General features: G+C 35.8%; 2 protein-coding genes across 3 annotated transcripts; both read left to right on the forward strand.

Moving 5' to 3' along the window:
• Positions 1-2,206: 2,206 nt before the first annotated feature.
• LOC113781181 (D-amino-acid transaminase, chloroplastic) lies at positions 2,207-5,589 on the forward strand. Of its 2 annotated transcripts, XM_027327054.1 has the most exons (6): positions 2,207-2,509; positions 2,690-2,739; positions 3,063-3,241; positions 3,810-3,921; positions 4,111-4,483; positions 5,247-5,589. In XM_027327054.1, the coding sequence occupies exons 1-6, from the start codon at positions 2,299-2,301 to the stop codon at positions 5,339-5,341; spliced, it is 1,020 nt and encodes a 339-aa protein (XP_027182855.1). In that variant the 5' UTR covers positions 2,207-2,298; the 3' UTR covers positions 5,342-5,589. The 2 variants fall into 2 exon arrangements, with proteins under 2 accessions (XP_027182855.1, XP_027182854.1); XM_027327053.1 differs by having other exon boundaries at positions 3,810-4,483.
• Positions 5,590-7,604: 2,015 nt separating this feature from the next.
• LOC113779652 (TOM1-like protein 9) lies at positions 7,605-17,079 on the forward strand. Its single transcript, XM_027325322.1, has 10 exons — positions 7,605-8,060; positions 9,865-9,943; positions 11,294-11,392; positions 11,481-11,594; positions 11,703-11,860; positions 12,271-12,352; positions 12,570-12,655; positions 13,827-14,015; positions 15,258-15,724; positions 16,219-17,079. The coding sequence occupies exons 1-10, from the start codon at positions 7,960-7,962 to the stop codon at positions 16,827-16,829; spliced, it is 1,986 nt and encodes a 661-aa protein (XP_027181123.1). The 5' UTR covers positions 7,605-7,959; the 3' UTR covers positions 16,830-17,079.
• Positions 17,080-18,734: the final 1,655 nt, after the last annotated feature.

An 18,734-nucleotide genomic window follows, 5' to 3' on the forward strand; every position in this document is an offset into this window, starting at 1 on the left:
TTTCAGTCACACACACACACATATATAATGTTGGATCACTCCACTTATTGCTAATTAATTTTGAGATAGAAGTCCAAATTTTTTTTTATCAAACTATGATATTTAAAAAAAATAACACCTAAAACCCTTTTAAAAATTAGGCATCTATTAGCCAAAGCGTTTTAAAATCTTGAAGGCAACAAAATCAAAACCTTTAGCTTTTTTGTACCGGCAAGGTTCTAATCAGTGATGCCATTTGAAAAGGATTAAATTGGACAAAAAGTTAAAATTGGAGGTCTAAATTAGGCTAAAATAAAGTTGAGGGCCGCTTAAATAAAACAATTGAAGGAGTAAAATGGCCATTTTCTTCACTATTTATGCAAGGAAAATTTTGTAACATCTCTTATTCTTTCAACGTTTATAAGTACAAGGGAGTCAAATAGTTAAAGTAGGAAATAAATCAAATCTTTTTGTGAGCACTCGTGAGTCAATTAGGTCAAAATTTGACTCAAGACTGGTCAATGCCGAACATGAATCGATTAAATTGAGTTATTGAATTTGAGTCGAGTATAGAGAAACTCAGTTCGTTAACTCACGAGTCGGTTTGTATGTGTATATATTATTTAAATAGCGAAATTATATATATATTTCTAATATTTTTATTATTTATTAAGCAAAAATGACTATTTTATTTTTTTTAAAAAAATAATTTTTTTTAAACTTGAGTAGGCTTGAGTTTGATCTCGACTAGACTCAAATTTGAGATTGAAATCGAACTGGAATTTTACATTGAAAACTCGTCGAGTTTGAGTTTGGTAAAATTGAGTCAAGATTTAGTTCGATTTTCTACTTAATTAGGCCAAAACTCTACCATTTTTGTAGCCTATGTTAAACTACTATATTAAAAAAAAATGAGGGATCTAGTTACTTTTTCCTTTTCTTACAGAAGTAAGAAATTGTTTATTTAAACTTAATCCTAAATTTAACTTCAAAAGCCGGCAACTTTTGAGGCAAACCTGGGGACTTAACTACCCAACCCTTAACCCCCCAAGAACGATGTAGGATAGACAGAATAGGGAAGCCTGTAAGGCTGCTGTTACTAAGGGATAAAGATCCCCCACAAACCTCAGAAACCCCCTGCAATGTTTTTTCCTTTTTCCTTTTCTTACAGAAGTAAGAAATTGTTTAATTAAACCTAATCCCAAATTTAACCTCAAAAGTCGGCAACTTTTGAGACAAATCTGGAGATTTAACTACCCAATCCTTAACCCCATGAACGACGTGGGATAGACAGAAATTTAATTACGATTCATGCATTTCTAATTGATAGGATGCAAAAATCAAGTGGTATTAATAGGTCAAAGCATTGTGGGGTCTACTGGGCTCCACTACAACAAACCTAGATGGTAGAAATCTGAGCGATAAGGACATTTATTTAACTTGCTATTTATTTCCTGTATTTTTAAATTTTAAAAATTAACCATCATCATAATTTATGTGAAGGAAATATATTTAATATTTTGTTCATATCATTGTCAAAACAGGGGTTTATGTGATATGGCGAACAATTGGGAAGATTATAAGTGCATCTGGATCTTGTGATTATTTAGAGAAAAATTCTTGAGAGTAACATCGTATTTCTACGTGGTGTGACGTATGTTTGTAAAAATGTGATTAGAAAAATAAAAAATTTATTAAAAATATGTTTATAATATAAGTATTTTTTTTATTTTAGAATACGAACTATGCAAATAACCTATTTATATTAGTGAATTCACATATAGTGAAGCGATGACGAACAAATAACCTTCTTAAATAAGTTCATCTCATGATTTAACCCCCAAAAGACCAACCTATAAGGTGTTATATGAGAAAATCACCGCCTAATGCAGTTTCAAAAATCAGGAAATTCAAAACGTTCAAATGCTTTTTTGCCCCTTTTTTTTCACTTGATAAAATGAGAATTGAAATTAACTCAGAGTCACATGGGAGTGCAATAGTGCAATCTTGTAGGCGTTGTTTGTTAATCTGGTTTCACTTTACGCCTTCAATACTATATCGGTTAGAGGCATGATAGTAATACCACTTCAGATAACGCCTTCATCAGCCGCTTAGATTAAACGGCCTTCACCTTTTATATTGGCTGTTTTCAATCAAGAAATAATTAATTAGTTGTTTAGAACGAATTCGATCCGGCACCAAACCACTTGACAAATTATTAATTCCATCAATCTACATTATATTGATGATTGAAGATTTTTCCTTGAACAAAATTCTAGTGCTCTGATATTCTTTTCCACTGATAATCAGCTTTCTTGAATGGCTTCTTTCTCATCTCTGACCAGACCCATCTCAGAATCTTCACTAATTGCTTTAAAGTTGGGCGATCAATCCTCAAATTTACTCGGTTTTCCGAAACATTTCGTATTTTCAAGACATGGGTTCTGCTCTTTTCCACCTGGGCTTGTTAAAATTCAGCTAAAACCATCTCTTGCTATCAAGAATTCGTATCAGACCAAGTCTTCCACCAGTAAGTTCAATCAGCTTTTCCCAAAAAAATAATAAAAAAAAAGTTTAACCAGCTTGAATTCACTATCTTGGAGTAATACATTATAGGTATTTTTCCTACTTTTGTTGGTTTTTGTTGCCGTATTCCCTGCAAAAGAATAACCAAAGAAAATTCTACTCACTAACTTTTTTCATTTGGCAGAGACAGAATCTACTGTATTATCTGAAGTACCAATTCTTTCTTGCTCAGAGGTTTGTTTTCAACTTTTCATCTGTCTTAATATATGAATTACCTAATTTTGTTATATGCGGTCTGCGAAAGATAAGATAGACAGACGGGATGCGAAGGTGGCAGAATAGGTTGCTTTTTGTTGTTAATTCAATTCATATTTGCTTTAACTATGAGAGACTTGTCTAATTAGCTTAATCCTGTTGCCAGTCTTGCCATCTCAATTATTTCAGCTTTGATTTTAGTTGGGTATGTATCGAAGGCTTTAGGAAATCGAAGCTATTAACAGAACTGGTTGTGGATGATGATGCTAATAGCTATTGTTGATATTATTTCTGTGGTGAAGGCAATTGAGAGGTTAAGGACAAGCCGAGAAACTTATAAAAGCAAAGAGCAGTATTTAGCTATGTACTCTAGTGTTTTTGGTGGAATAACGACAGATCCATCTGCAATGGTAATCCCCATGGATGACCACATGGTCCACAGAGGGCATGGAGTTTTTGACACTGCTGCCATTATGGACGGGTTAGAAACCTAAACTCGTCTCTGCAGATGTGGACCACATAAGTTCCTTTTGAGTTTTGCCGTGTGGCACATTTTTGGAAGATTCTTTTATGTGATTACTATTAGCAAGATGGATTTCTCACTAGACATTATCATCTGGTAGAGGTTCAAAGAAATTTGCTGTTATTGTTAAAGCAGGCGTTTGGTTTTGGCACTAGTTGCTTTATGCATAAAAATTTCCATGCATGTGCATCATATCAACTTCTATTTTTGTAATATCGCTCCTGATTGTCTGCAATGGTAATTTCTCTTGCTTCAGATTTTTCTGTTGACAAATGTTTTCTATGGTAAAATCTAAAGTGACAGTTTTAAACTTAATTTGTACATTGCTCATAGAATTTGTCCTTATTTTGTCTTAACTTCTTTATGAACAAACAAGTCCTCGGGTACTAAAGCCTTCTTTATGAACAAACAAATTTTTGGTTGTTCTTTTCTCTTTCTTTGTTGTTTATAATGCAACTAGAGGAAAGCAACTTGGCTTAGTGATTACTTAATGTGAGGTAACTTTTTCATTTCCTTCATATCCCAGATATCTTTATGAATTGGACCAACACCTTGACCGTTTCATAAGGTCAGCTACCACGGCCAAGATTAAGCTACCATTTGACAGGGACAGCATTAGAAGAATACTCATACAAACTGTAAGTGCTTCCAAGTGCAGAAAAAGCTCACTAAGATACTGGCTTTCAGCAGGACCTGGTGATTTTCAGTTATCTTCATCAGGCTGTCATCAGTCTGCTCTTTATGCTATAGTTATTCAAAATCAGTCGCCTCCTGATTATAGTGGTATTAGAGTAGTTACTTCATCAATTCCAATTAAACCTCCTCAGTTTGCTGTCATGAAGAGTGTGAATTATCTTCCTAATGCGCTTTCAAAAATGGAAGCTGAGGAAAATGGTGCATATGCAGCAATATGGCTGGATTTTGATGGCTTTATAGCTGAAGGTCCTAACATGAATGTGGCCTTTGTAACAAAACAAAAGGAACTCCTGATGCCTGAATTTGACAAAATTCTCAGTGGCTGCACAGCTAGAAGGGCTCTGGTGCTTGCGGAGAGTCTTGTAAGGGAGGGAATACTCCAGAACATACGGGTAGATAAAGTAACTGTGGAGGAAGGGAAGAATGCAGTTGAAATGATGCTGATAGGCAGTGGAGTTCTCATCCGTTCTGTGGTGCAATGGGATGAACAGGTCATTGGTAATGGTAAGGTTTAGCATATTTGATGCAATTAGTATGAGAATCTTATGGTTCATTGTAGATTAGTAATACTGGTTATATTTAGGTTATTCCCTAACCAACTTATTGCTGAGTCAGGATGGGAGTAATATCTTTCTCTTCTGATGGATAAACTGGCAAATAATAGTATATTTCCTACCAAGTTCCTATGTCTTGTCAAAGCTTAAGATTCTTCACCATATATGGAGAAAAAGCCATAAAGCAGTCTTGTACTTCAAAAACATAAGCTTCCCTTCCCCTATTGTGATTTATGTTTTCAGAAAATGATTTAGTACTCGAATATCACGTTATTTTCACTAAATTTTATCAGCTTTAAGATTCTATGTACTAATAATTTTAAGGGAATAACAGCTTTGATCACAATTTCAAGAGTCAATAGTATCTGTTGTAAATTTCGTTAAAGTTGAAGAAGCAGCTTCTGAAGCTTGTATTTGACTTGTAGTTGTAGATCGTAGGATAAACAGACTGGCCCTTTTCTCAATTTGAAATCTAACAATGTCCCTGCAACAGATGAAAATTCTACACGTTTAACCGCGGCATATCACTAGGTGAATGGAGACTAGAGCATATCATAGATCGATATCTGTTCATGTTCACTCTGCGCTGTTATTGAACTAGTGCAATTTTTGGCGAAATGTTGGATAATTAAGACAGTGATGGGTGATTGCCTACTCTCAGACAACCAGGAATTAGTGATTGGTTATTGACTTCTGTGTACTTTTCTTTGTAGGCAAAGAAGGTCCAGTATCTCAGGCTCTACTGAAACTTATTCTGGAGGACATGAAATCGGGGCCTGCTTCTGTACGAGTCCCTGTCCCTTACTAACCTGTTTGCAGTTTGCTAGGAGGAAGACACGCTCACAGTCATGTTCTTGAATAAACATTTTGGAAGCTTTTAGATTTACATATCACAAAATCTTGTTTCAAGTTTCCTGTAGTTTATAATATGGAGCTGTGTTCTAGCATCATTATTGACTAATGGGCCTAGGGCATTGGTAAGAATGAAAATGGGTGTAAAATTCCTTCATTTGTAGAGAATCCCAATTGATTATTGATCTGCACTGTTTCTGCTCATGTGTAGATGTTCACCCTTCTTTTCTCCCAGTTTTGTTGAAAAGATGGAAACCATCGCCCTGGCTTCAAAAATTTCAATTACTTTAAAGTTTCAATGATCAAATTTTACTTAACTGTGAGGAATTTTGGAGGTTCTTTACGGCATTTTAGCTTCTAGTATCATATACTAGTCTACATGACAGTATTAGTTTTATACAATAAAACTAGGCTAACGTATTATGATATGATTTTTCTCACATTATAGTGAAGTTTCAAAAAAATAAAAAAATAAAAAGCACTCTAGAATATTGACTTGTCAAATAATTGTTCTACATAACAATAGAAAAATGTAAAGGGAAACAAGTGAAACTCATCAGTCTTCCACAGAATTGTGATCTGCAACTCAGCATTGTTTGCAATCCTTCCAGCCTTTTTGAATTCAATCCAATCATCCACAGCTGTCTTGGAATTTTGATGGTTGTCTTTTTGCCCATGATTGAAGGACCCCTCATTTCTTGATTCTTCATGAGCAACGCAAACAAGGTCCACTGTCTCAGTCTCTGCAATACCTCCACTGCCCTTTACTAACATGTTGACAGTTTTTCCTCGGCATAGTTGCATGGATCATGTATTCAATGTATATACACGTACTAATAATCATTACAACCTTTTTTGCATTTATATACTTTCTGTATTTAATCATATATACCCACTTTTATATTTATTTACTTTTCCTAATTAATGTTATATTTCTAAAAATGTAACATCTAAAATATATATTAACGCGGGCTTAATAGACATCTGTCAGACAGACACGTTTAAAAAAGTAAAATTAATAAAAAAATGTATAAATGCTAAGAGAGAACAATAATTATTAGTGTGTATATACATGATTCATTGAGTAAAATTAAACGTGTTAATGAGTACTTATTGAATATTTTCAAAAAAAAAAAAATGTAGTATTGAATACATATGGACATTCGTTTACGAGGGGCTCACCCCTTTTTTGCTCCTGCAATGCCCAGCCCTTCACCAATTCCTCTTTGAAGTCCCTTGCTACTATTCCTCTTCCTGTTTTGTTCCTTTACAAGGCTATATCAGCATCCGTGTTAATTCTGATTATCCCTTGTTCAGGGGGGCACCAGTTCCTGTTTTGATGCTGATGAGTTGTTTCAGCAATGCATTTTCTGTCATTTACTTCCTCAGCTTCCTTGAACTCCAACCATTCCTGTTGAGCCTTCTGTACACAGCTTAGTTCCTTCCTTGCTGCTTGTCCATGCATCACTCTCTTCCTATCTTTCCATATCTGCCAAAGGATGTTAATTGTCAGGTCAGTGTGATCTTGACCATCAGTTCTTTCCTTTGCCTGTAATAATCCCTCCCACCATCTCCAAAAGTTGGACTGGAGACCATTAAGACCTTCCCAGTTTACAGGAGCTAGCTTCCAAATTCTTTCCTTTTGTGTTTGGAACCCTTCTTTCTTCCCAGACTTTTACTGATTTCCCATCACCTATCCTTTCCCACATTCCCTTCATAAATAAAAGATGATGATGCTGGTGGCACCCTGTTGAGAGCATGATCAGTTTTCATGTATTTTCCTCTCATGACTTTGCTTACCAATAAATTTGGTTTCAGCAGAACCCTCCATAGCTGTTTTGCTAGAAGACCCAAAATGGTTTTAGCAGAACCCATAGCTCTCTTAATCCTCTGAACTTTGCCTTCTTCCATAAAACAATTGCTTACCAAAAAAGAGCATCAAATTAAAGCTTCCAAATTATTCCATAAATTGCAACGCCGACGTGGCCCACAACAAAGCCACTAAAAAAAAAAAGCAATTTTAGACCATCACGGACCGTCCGATTTAAAAAAAGTCGGCTACGCTGACAGCATTGACCCGAGTTTAACCCGACTTGCAAAGACAAACTCGAGCCCTGTACCCTTCCACGCGTTCATGTCTTATTGGCCGGGTCTTATTCCTTTTTTTTTTATTTAATTTTTTCAGAAATACGAAAAAGCTTCTAAATTCGCCTCCCCGAAATCGCAATAACAGAAAAATCAAAACTCCGGGGTTCGATCACACAAATATCATCGTTAATCGTAGAGAGAGAGAAAGTGTGTATGTGATAAGACCCCGAAAGAAAGTGCAATCACGAAAAGATCAATTTTTTTGGAGACTCCGAAAATATCAAAATTTTTTTTTTCAATTGTTGATTCTAGTGAGGAGTAATTAGAGTTGGAATTATTATTCCATTTTTTGATCTCACCGGGGTTTTTACCGGTGGTTGGATTCCGATTGATCGCCGACGAGGTAAAGATTAGGGTTGAAGCGACTACGTGTGGATATAAGGAAGGAACAAGGAAGGAGAGAAGGAGAAGAGGAATAAGAAGAAGATGGTGAATGCGATGGTGGACAGAGCGACGAGCGACATGCTCATCGGGCCGGATTGGGCTATGAATATCGAGATCTGCGATATGTGCAATCACGATCCTGCGTATGCTTCTCTATGCTTCTTTGTGTGATTTGTTGGTTTGCTTGTGTGTGTTCTCATATATTATATATATATATATATAGGATTCTTCAGCGTTTTGTTTTACTGTTGTATTGGTTGAATTGTGATGAGTTTGAAATGGAAGGCGGTTATTTGAAGTTTTCGTAAAAAGTGGTGCTTTTAATGGCTTTGAGTGTTTTATTTATTTTTGAGAATTGATTGAATACTTGGTTGTGTGGAAGAATTGAATTTGCTGGACTTTAGGTTATTTAGAAAAGCAGACATTTGACTACCTGAGAAATTAGGCGAAATAAGATCGTGTGTGTAACTAATCAAGTTATTTGAAGAAGAAACTAAAATGAATAAATTGGAGGTTTAGAGCTAGGAAGTGATGATATCAGTCTGAAGGATGGAAGCACTTAGGGTGTTGGATTCAGAACTCTGAGGTAGTTAGGGGTACATATATGACGATGGCATTCTATTTTGCCGTTTGTCTGGGAAAATGGAAAAAGAAGATCTTTTGGTCATTTGTTGTTATTTAGGCTCTGTTTTGGATTTGAAAAGGGATTCGGTTTTGTTGTCAACCAATCTCACCTGGCAGGTATGCAGGAGAACCATTCTATTCAGAACCTGTTTTGTTTTTCTGGAGTTCATGTTGAATTGGATTTATGACATTTGTCGTGTTCAAGTAATACGTGATAGTATGGTGTATGTAGGCGCATATAGCAACAAGATTAGAGGAAAAGGTTAAGCTGGCTCTGGAATTACAATTACCTTTTCCCACCACTATCTGAACTTGGACCTTTTTTGTTCTTGGAAGTTAGTACCATCATGTGTAACAGTTCTTTATATGAATCTCTTGCATTTATTTTTATGTTTGGTCCTAATTTTTTTTATTATAAATTAAACTTTTGTTATTTCTTTGGAGTAAAAAATCAGTACCTTTATTGCAGATATGCAGAGTTGATTTCTTTTCCCGGAAAATTGCAAACCATCATCTTTTGTTGAGAAATAATTTCTTTTGCTGTAGCCCTACAAGCTTTGTGCAGCTCTGGTTAACACTGCCCTTTGTTTCCCCTTGCTGTCCCTTGATTCAAAGTGTGCCTGCTTACCTATTGACATTGGTTTCCTCATGTCTGTGTTTATTGTGATGAATCCTCAATTCCTTTTATTTGTGAATCTTACTTGTCTTCCTAAACTAGGGTTAAGGGATTTTGCTGATGATTAACTTCATTGAGCTCAAAAAATTCTTTATCTCATGAATTTTGGGGTTAGCTACAGAAATATTCTATTACTACTTTATATATAGAGAATTTTTTTTTTTCAAGTAATGTGTTCTCTGGTCTTGAGACTATATGGCTTTACTCTTGTAGAGCTGCTTGCTTTTTCAAAACTAGGATTACTTAATGAAGAAGATTTTTGTTCATGTTTATTGTTTTCCTCGACACTCAGTTTAATCACAGTTTCTGTACAAATGTTTTGTTTAAGTTAGTGGCATCGCTGACATGTCAAAATGTTGAACTTTTTTATGAGACACTTGATGGCAATTTAACATGATTGTTCATAATTTTTTTATCTGGAAGTGTGGTCAACTTGACATTCTTTTACATGGCATTGTTTGCAGTGTTAGCTGATGTTTTTACAGTTTTGAAGAACCGTTGTCAAGTAACTTGAGAATCTGTTTTTACTTTTTCTTTTTTTGTATTGTAGAATGTCAGCGTAATACAATAGTGCTGTAGTGCTATTCATAAGTGTAATTTCTTGTCTAAGAGTTTCCCAGTAGCTAATTTGGTTTCGATTCCACCAGGCAAGCAAAGGATGTTGTAAAAGGCATTAAAAAACGGCTTGGTAGTAAGAATCCAAAAGTCCAGCTTCTTGCCTTAACAGTGAGCATCTGAAACTATTTTTTATTTCCTTCTCTCTTTCCTTTTCTTTTTCACCTTTCACGTTTGTCTTCAGAGTCCGGGCATTCTATGTACCTTTTTCCATTCCTCTTACTTTACCTCATAATGGTTTTGGTCTCTGGCATATTATTTGATATTTGATGTGTTACAATTCCGTGACTTATTTTTCTGCATTTCATTCTTGTGGCTGATACATAATTGCCTTCATCTTGAGTCATCCTTGACAAGGATGCCAATCAACTAGATGACTTAGAACCTCTTCTAGTTACTTTTAACTTCTTTAAAGTAATTTGTCAAAATTATTTTTGGATTTAAAATTTGGATGGTAGTTAAAAGGTTGAAAAGAAAAGTTGCTAATACATCTCAAGGATTGCATCTCAGACATGAGATCTTGACAGCTTAGATAACTTAAAAACAGATGCAAAAAGCAAACATGACTATAAGCCTCGTGTGTCTGTGGTTAAATGCTTATCTGTGACTCTAAAGGAGGGGGATAGGTCTTGGTTCCAAACTTCTAGTGATGTTTAGTTACTTAACCGTGTTGAACTCAAACGAAATGCAGGATGTGAATGAAACTATTCCAATCAACGCATGTGGAATATGTATGTAAAAATATTCCTCACTTTAGATATCAGAGATTGGTTAGACACATTTATTTTGGAAAAATTCAATGTTATGATAGCTTAAAGTTGAAAGTGGTAAACATACAGGGACGCTGTTAGTTTATTCTTACTGTCCTTTCCAGTTTATAAAGGATTAGAAGTTAGTGACTATCTATAATTTAATTTCTTATTTTTGCAAAATGAACTCAGTTTTGGAATTATCCAGAAGGAATAGCAGTAATTTTCCTTAGAGTTGGCAGAGGCTTAGATTGCCTAAACAATACGCTGCTAAAATCTATTTGGCATTTCACTTCTGAGTAAGAGGTTATGTGAGACTGAAATTAAGAAAATTATAGTATTGTTGAATAAAGCTTAAAACTGAAAATGAAGCTGCAAAAGTTTTTGAGGTCTTGTTTTATTAAGCAGGATTCATAATGAATATTTGTTTTGAGGATACTCGTTTTAAGACAATTTAAAGGTAATCTGCTAAGTTCTGATCTATGCATTATCAGAAGTCCTTTACAGTGCTTCTTCCTTTATAAATTGGTGGTGCATCACTTTTGTTCTAGCACTCCTGGAATCTGCAAAAAAATTTTATGATCTTTTCTGTCCTGTACTTGTATATAATGGTTTACTTGACATATAGCAAACACGTTAGAAATTTAATTTAGCTTTCATTATTTTAAGATTAGTTGTAGTTTAATTTGCTTATATGATTATCATATTCTAGCTTTTGGAGACAATTGTCAAGAATTGTGGTGATATTGTCCATATGCATGTTGCTGAGAAAGATTTGCTTCATGAGATGGTGAAAATTGTGAAAAAGAAGGTAATTACTGGCCACATGTATGTGACTTCTTTGTTTCTTTTGTTTCCTCGTGTTGATGTTGGAGATGACATTCTATTTGCAACTGTAGCCCGACTTCCATGTCAAAGAGAAGATATTGATTCTCATAGATACTTGGCAAGAAGCATTTGGAGGACCAAGGGCAAGATACCCACAGTACTTTGCTGCATACCAGGAATTATTGGTATGCCAACAGAGTGTTTTCATGATTAAAGTTCATATTTGATGTTTGGTTGTTAATGTGCTGCCAATTTCCACGAACTTCTCTTAACCATAGCCCTTAACTTTTTAGCGAATTGGAGCAGTTTTTCCTCAGAGATCTGAGAGGTCGGCACCTGTATTCACTCCCCTTCAATCACAGCCTCTGTCATCTTATCCCCAAAATCTTCACAACCCAGAATCTAGACAGGAAGCCGAGTCTTCAGCAGAGGCTGAATTTCCTACCTTAAGGTATGTAGTAAATTCTTCTTTTGGCTAATGAAAAAGAAGTTAGCATATACGCATAATTGAACAGAGGAATTTCTTGTTTTTGTTTGGTATTGCACAATTTCGAGCATTCAGTTTGCTAATGTTTGAAACTGTGAACATGTGATCCACAACCCTTGTCTTTTTGTCTGTTTCAGCTGCATGAGCTAGTAACTTAACCTTGCCCATTTTTTTACTTTCTATACTGTGCTTGTGAATTAGATATTTTTGATCTAGCAATTGAAGTACTCTCAATTGTGATAGCTGTTGAATGCTAGATTAGATCTGAATATTGTGTCTTCTGAATAAAATGTCTATTATCTACACATCTGTGTTGCAGTTGCTAGTTACCTATTTATTTATTTTATTTTAACAGCAGTCATCTGCTTTGCTAGTCTGACAGAAATTCAAAATGCACGTGGAATTATGGATGTCCTGGCAGAAATGCTAAATGCTTTGGATCCAGCGAATAAAGAGGTATGATTCTTTCTTAAGCAATTAAAGGGAAAACTTGTTCTGCACCACTCGTTTTGCTCTTGGTGATATATATTCCAATTTAGCTGCTGAGGTCACCTATGGTGGATCCTGCACTGTATAAGTTCCTTTTAGATGTCCTGATCTGTCTTCATGTTTGCAGATTTTGAGTGATTAAAATCTTTGAAATTAGCAATAATTTTATCTATTTCAATGCCAGGGACTGAGGCAGGAGGTTATTGTTGACTTGGTGGAACAATGCCGGACATACAAGCAAAGAGTGGTACACCTTGTTAACTCGACTTCGTAAGCCCTTACTTTACTTCTACTACTGTCTATCATGTGCAGTTGGTTAAATCTCCTTTCACTCTCTCTCTTTCGAAGCTTGCTTGTTTTTTGCCATTTTTGACTCTTTTTTAGGATCGGGACAAATTGCGAAGAGTAGTTGACAGATTTCACAAATTCAATTACATAAGAAAACCTCCCAAATTATGGGAAGTGTGATGTGATCAAGGTCCTTGCAATTGTTTTATGTGGTTTACATTGGGTCTGTAATTATTATTTGTGCTGACTCTGAAATTGACCAGTCTCTTGGTCCTATTCTTGAAGGACTGTTACCAACTATGTATGTATCATGTCACCATTTAAAGGGGGGGGGGGGACGGGAAAGGAAAATGTATTATAAGTTTATATTTAGTGCTTCGTGTGCCCACAAGTGATGTTTTTTGATCATCTTGTTTAGAAAGTTATATATATTTGATGGGGAGTGAATTATCATGGACAAGAAAATATCTACTTGATGAAAAAGTCTCCTCCTTTCTGAAAGGGACAAGAAGAAAAGATATAAAGTAAGTTTCAGTTTATATCCAGGAAGGTAGCATGAATTAGAAGTTCTGAATTAGGAAAGATTTCTTACCCAAGCTCTATAATTGAAGAAAGTTAGATCGTCAATATAGGCCTTTTCTTCATTGTAATATACTCTCGTTTTACTATAGTTGCAAGAATGTGTTGCTGGAGTTATTTTCAGCCCATTTTATTCTTAAGTCCTTTAGAGTCATCTTGGAGGTTTTTTTTTGTATGAAATCCCAGTGCTTCTTGTGGATGATGGTTTCAGAAGACCAGAAATGTTCAATGAAAATCTCACTCGTGCTACTAAATATTAAGTAGCTCATGTTTCCAGTTATTGTCATCGCAAACTTTCTCATCAGCAATTTTAATTTTGATAAATTCGTTATGGGATCTGTTGTGGCATTCCTTTGTGACAGATCCTAGTAGCCTACCTTCATAATATGGTTGAATTTTCTTATAATGTGGATTTTTGGAAGTGGCATAACATTCTAGAGTACTTCTTTTCATACTTTGTGGGATTGGGTTCCAAAACGTGTTATTTGGTAATGTGCTTCCTTTTGTTCAATTTCTCCACTTTATAATGTCTTCTATTTAACATTAGTATGCCTTTTTTTCCAACCTAATGCAGAGATGAATCATTGTTATGCCAAGGACTATCACTGAATGATGATTTGCAACGTGTTTTGGCTAAGCATGAAGCAATTTCTTCAGGATCATCAGTTCAAACAGAGAAACCAAAGCCAGAACCTGTTAAATCCCTTGTGGATGTTGATTCTCCACTTATTGATACTGGAGATAGCAAACGTACTGACCAAGGGTAAATGAGTTTACTTCTGTGCTTTGTTGTAAATTCTTGGGCTCTGTTGGAGACGGGATTTTCATTTGATGAAAGATAAATGCTTAATCAGGATTAACATTATAGAAAAAATTGAGGCTTGAAATCTTGTTTGAAAGGCCGAGTATTTGGATCTATTGGAGTTTGGCACTTCTAGACAGACGAGTACAATAGAATGACAAGATGCATATGCAATATTTGTAGACACCTAGGAGATAATTCACAGATTAATTCACTAGTTTCTGTGCTATACATCAATGAGGACACCTTTTGATTACTATTTTTTTTTGGGGCAGAAACCATACATGGGGGAGGGTTGCCAGCCCTAAATTTTATTGATAATTTTTAAAAACCCGGGGGGGGGGGGGGGGCAAGGCAAAAAACATGCCTCCAAAAGTACGTGAGCAATTTGATGACTTAAAAAATCCTATCAACCTGAAGTAGTACTCCCTTACAATGAATAGAGAAAACAAGAATTAAGCATAATAAAAAGATGAAGACCTTGGCATGTTGTATTCAATTCCCCCTCTAACTAGATGAGGAAGATGTGCAAAAGACTTAGTAGACCACATCCTCTTCAGTAGTGCAGTCATGTTTGAGAGCATGTCCGCAGGCTTATTAGCCTCTAGGTAACAATGTGAAATAGAGTAGAACATGTCTATATTGCTGATGTTCCTCAAGCTCTCTGTAAATATGCCACGGACAATGAGCTTTACCTTGTAGTATTTGTATCAATAAAAGAGAATATGAACTACTTCTCTAAGTACATGCCTACAAGCATGGGCATGTTATTGAGATAAATATTGCTTAAGTTCCTCGAGCTCTCTGTAAATATATGCCACGAACATTGAGCTTTACCTTGTAGTATTTGTATCAATAAAAGAGAACATGAACTTCTTCTCTAAGTACATGCCTACAAGCATGGGCATGTTATTGAGATGAATATTTGGTGGTGCATAAGGGAGACTGGCTGATTTCCAACAAGAGCAATTTCTGAATATTGCAGATTATATTGGAATAGTAACATGCTATAGACACAATTGATATGCGATCAATTGCTTTTCTGCACAAGAAATTGTAGCTTTTAGTGCTAAATTACTTTACGTCTACTTGGTGCTTCGGTAATGTATTCTTCAGATCGAGAAACTGCAGTGTCTTGCTACAGGATCTCGTATGCTGATTTAATTGCTCTTTAAGTACTGAAATCAGCATGTCTTTTTGCAGATCTACTTCTAATGCCAGTTTAGGGACACAGTTACTCCTTCCTGCCCCACCGACAGCTAATGGTCCATCAACAACTCCAACCAAGGCTAGCCCAAAAATGGATCTTTTGAGTGGAGATGATTTTAGCTCACCTACTGCTGAGAATTCGATGGCAATAGTTCCTGTAACCTTCGGGGAACCGCAGCCAGTGACTCCTGTTTCTCAGCAGAATGCCCTAGCACTTGTTGACATGTTTTCACAAGGTAGCAACGCTCAACCAATGGGTTCTGTTGGACAAACATATCCTACACCCCCTCAAGTCCAGCAGCAGCAGAGCTTTCCGACTCCTCAATCGCCAATATACCCAAATGGAAGTGCCCCTGGCACAATGTTCCCTCAATATGAACAGTCTCTCTACGCGCAAGGGTCTAACTCTGCCTGGAATGGGGCAGTTGCTCAGCAACAGCAGCCATCTTTACCAGCTTATGGTACATTTTTGTGCCCAGAATTTTCTGCTTTTTCAGATATTAATATTTCTTTGGAGCTGTGTCCTTGCACTAGGATAGGTACCAAATAGGGTCAAGTGTGTTGTCTGGCTTCCCTTGCTGTCACTAAGAAATTTCGTTTTGGTACTTCTTGAGGACTTTAGGTTGTGAGGGTTTTTGTAAAACTTGTTTTTCAAACTTTCTGAGCATTTACAATTAGGTACCTGTATCACAAAACTGATTGCAGGGAACTGCTAGGTACTTCTTTCTCATAGAGTTGAAGTTTCTTGATGTTTTACCTAGAATAAATCCCAAAATGCAGCACGGTAATTTTGCCCGATTAATTGGGGATTTGGATTATTTGGGCTGATATAATCAGAGAAATTAATTTGATAGACCTTCGACATAGAGATTTGATCCACTTATCTGCTTTCATTGAACAGACTTGCCTTCACTAAGAGGATGCAAAATGTTTAACCTGTTATGTTGTTTGGTAGGTGCTCAAACTGGTGGTTCATTTCCTCCTCCTCCATGGGAGGCTCAGCCCTCAGATAGCAACCAATTGCCAGGCAGTCACAGCTCTCAACAAATTACACAGGTGGTTGCAACGCAGTCTCAGCCATTGCCAGGTGGCACTTATCCATCACAGCCTATTCCAAATGACCAGTATGTTGGTATGTATATTCAACCTATCAGCAGTGCGCAGCCTGGTGCAATTAACCATCAGGCTATACAAAGCAATCAATATGTAGGCATGCAACAACCGATGCAAGGGGGGCTATCGATGGGCATGTATCCTCAACCGATGCAATCTGGCCAGATGGCTTACATGTATCCTCAGCAAATGTATGGCAGCCAAATGGGAGGTTATGGCTATGGCTATGGACAGCAACAAAGTGCTCAGTACCTTGACCAAAGAATGTCTGGTCTTTCTGTGAGGGATGACAGTGTCCTGGGCAACTCACCTTATCCTGGTTCCACTCCTTCCTACGTGCACGTGCCTTCAGGAAAGCCCTCAAAACCTGAAGACAAGTTATTTGGAGACCTTGTCGACATGTCCAAATTCAAATCTCCAAAAGCCGCTTCTGGCCGGGCTGGTAGCATGTGATAATGACTGGTTTTGCATTTTTCTTGCATTTTGTTTGCTGCTAACTTTTGCCAATCCATTTTTTTTTGGTCTCTCGATTTCTTTGTTTTACTTTAGATTTTTATCATTGTGATATATATGATCTTTTGTTCCATATGTTTTATTTGCTTTACTATTAGGAGTTTGTACATTAATTGTAGAAAGAAGAGGAGAAAAACAAATAAAACTTAATTTGGACGTTTCAGGGTGAATACAGATAAGTTTTTGATCAGGGCATCTACATTTTGGCCTGCAGAATTTTCTAGTATGTAAATCATTTCTATTCTTTTTGCGAGAGTCAAATATATCTTAGCCCACTTGACGTATAAAATTTGCTTGTTTAAAAGTAAATTCAAAAGTTTCTTTGTTTACCTCCTCCAGCTTCATCAATGACTCTGGATGTTGTTTTTTTTAACTACTTTGGCCTTGGTGCTGTTTTATATTGTGCAAAAGCTGTTTGAAGGACAGCAACCTTATCACAACAACCAGAGCTCCGTTTCATGCATGCTTAGGGAATTAGAATCAGAAGGGGGATGGTACGACAGCACAGCGTGTCTGGATGAATTGCAATTAAGTTACCCGTCAAAGCTCAATTGTTTGGTTTGTTTTAAACAAGCCGTTTTTAAGTCTCAAATCACATAGCACACTAAATAATTATTGCCATTACAGAGGGCAGGTACGACAGGGGAAGGATGAATGTTTGCAAGGAAGATCGTTTCGTGACTTCTCCTGGTTTCTTTGCATAAAGTAAACCAATCATTAACTTACTTTTTCTTCGATAGCATATAAGCATACGAAATTCAATTGGACTAACATTAACATGTGAGAATTTGCTGAGAATCTTTTAGTCTAGTAGCTAAGGTGAAATCTCTCAATGAAAGGATAAGTTCTCTAGTTATTATGGAAATAAAACAGACAATTATAATATCCCGATAATACCAAATATGGATACAAATTTTTAATAACTAAAATATGAGGACGAAGAAAGTTCACTAATGCCCTACAACACGTTAAAGGTATGAATTTTTATGTAATAAAAAAATCGCCACTAGATTAAATTCTTTAAGGCGTCGGTCTTATACTTGTAGTCATTAAATATAACCAATGCTAGATTACATATATTACTTGTTTGTTAACAATAAGTATCAAAAGCCACAGTGTATCATTGTAAGATAATGAGATTAGATATGTGTTAAAAATTAAAAAAAAAAAAAAGATATGAAAATACTTCTAGGCACATAATGTTGACTTTTAACAAATTATCAGGGATAAATTTCCAAATACGTAACACCCAAAAAGAACATTTTACTTTAGTCAGCAAAGGCACATTTACAATTTATTAGGGTAAAAGCACAATCCCTAAAATATTTTGTATTTAAAATTGGAACTATTTTTTGCTCGTAGCTCTATCAAAAATTGAGATCCTAAAAATTAGAGGTTCTTGACTCAAAATCCTCTGCTTTTAAATCCCTTCCTTAAAAAAAATGTAGGAATTACAACTCATTCCTGCAAAAAAAAAAAAAAAAGGAATGAAGTTGCAAATGTAAAGGATGAAAATTCTATGCAAATCAATGCAATATCACTATAACCACGTCGTTATTTTATTTTAAATTTAATACAAAGTATAAAGTAATTTGATACAGCCAAAGGAATTTATTATACCTGAAGTCGATTTCCTAAAATCACCAAGACAAATTTGTTCTGCTTAGTCGAAGGAGTCGATTTTTAGGAGAATAAACGTCGTCGTATAACCTCAATTGTTGAGGCAAAATTGGCTTCGTTTTCTTCAATTAAGAGTAATAATACTCCTATATATTTCTCGACGTTATGAAATCAGAAAATCGACTCTACTAAACGATGTCGTTCTTCTTAATCTGAAGAAATAGA

The sequence above is a fragment of the Coffea eugenioides genome, chromosome 8 (genome assembly GCF_003713205.1).
Source record: "Coffea eugenioides isolate CCC68of chromosome 8, Ceug_1.0, whole genome shotgun sequence".
Classification (NCBI taxonomy): Eukaryota; Viridiplantae; Streptophyta; class Magnoliopsida; order Gentianales; family Rubiaceae; genus Coffea; species Coffea eugenioides.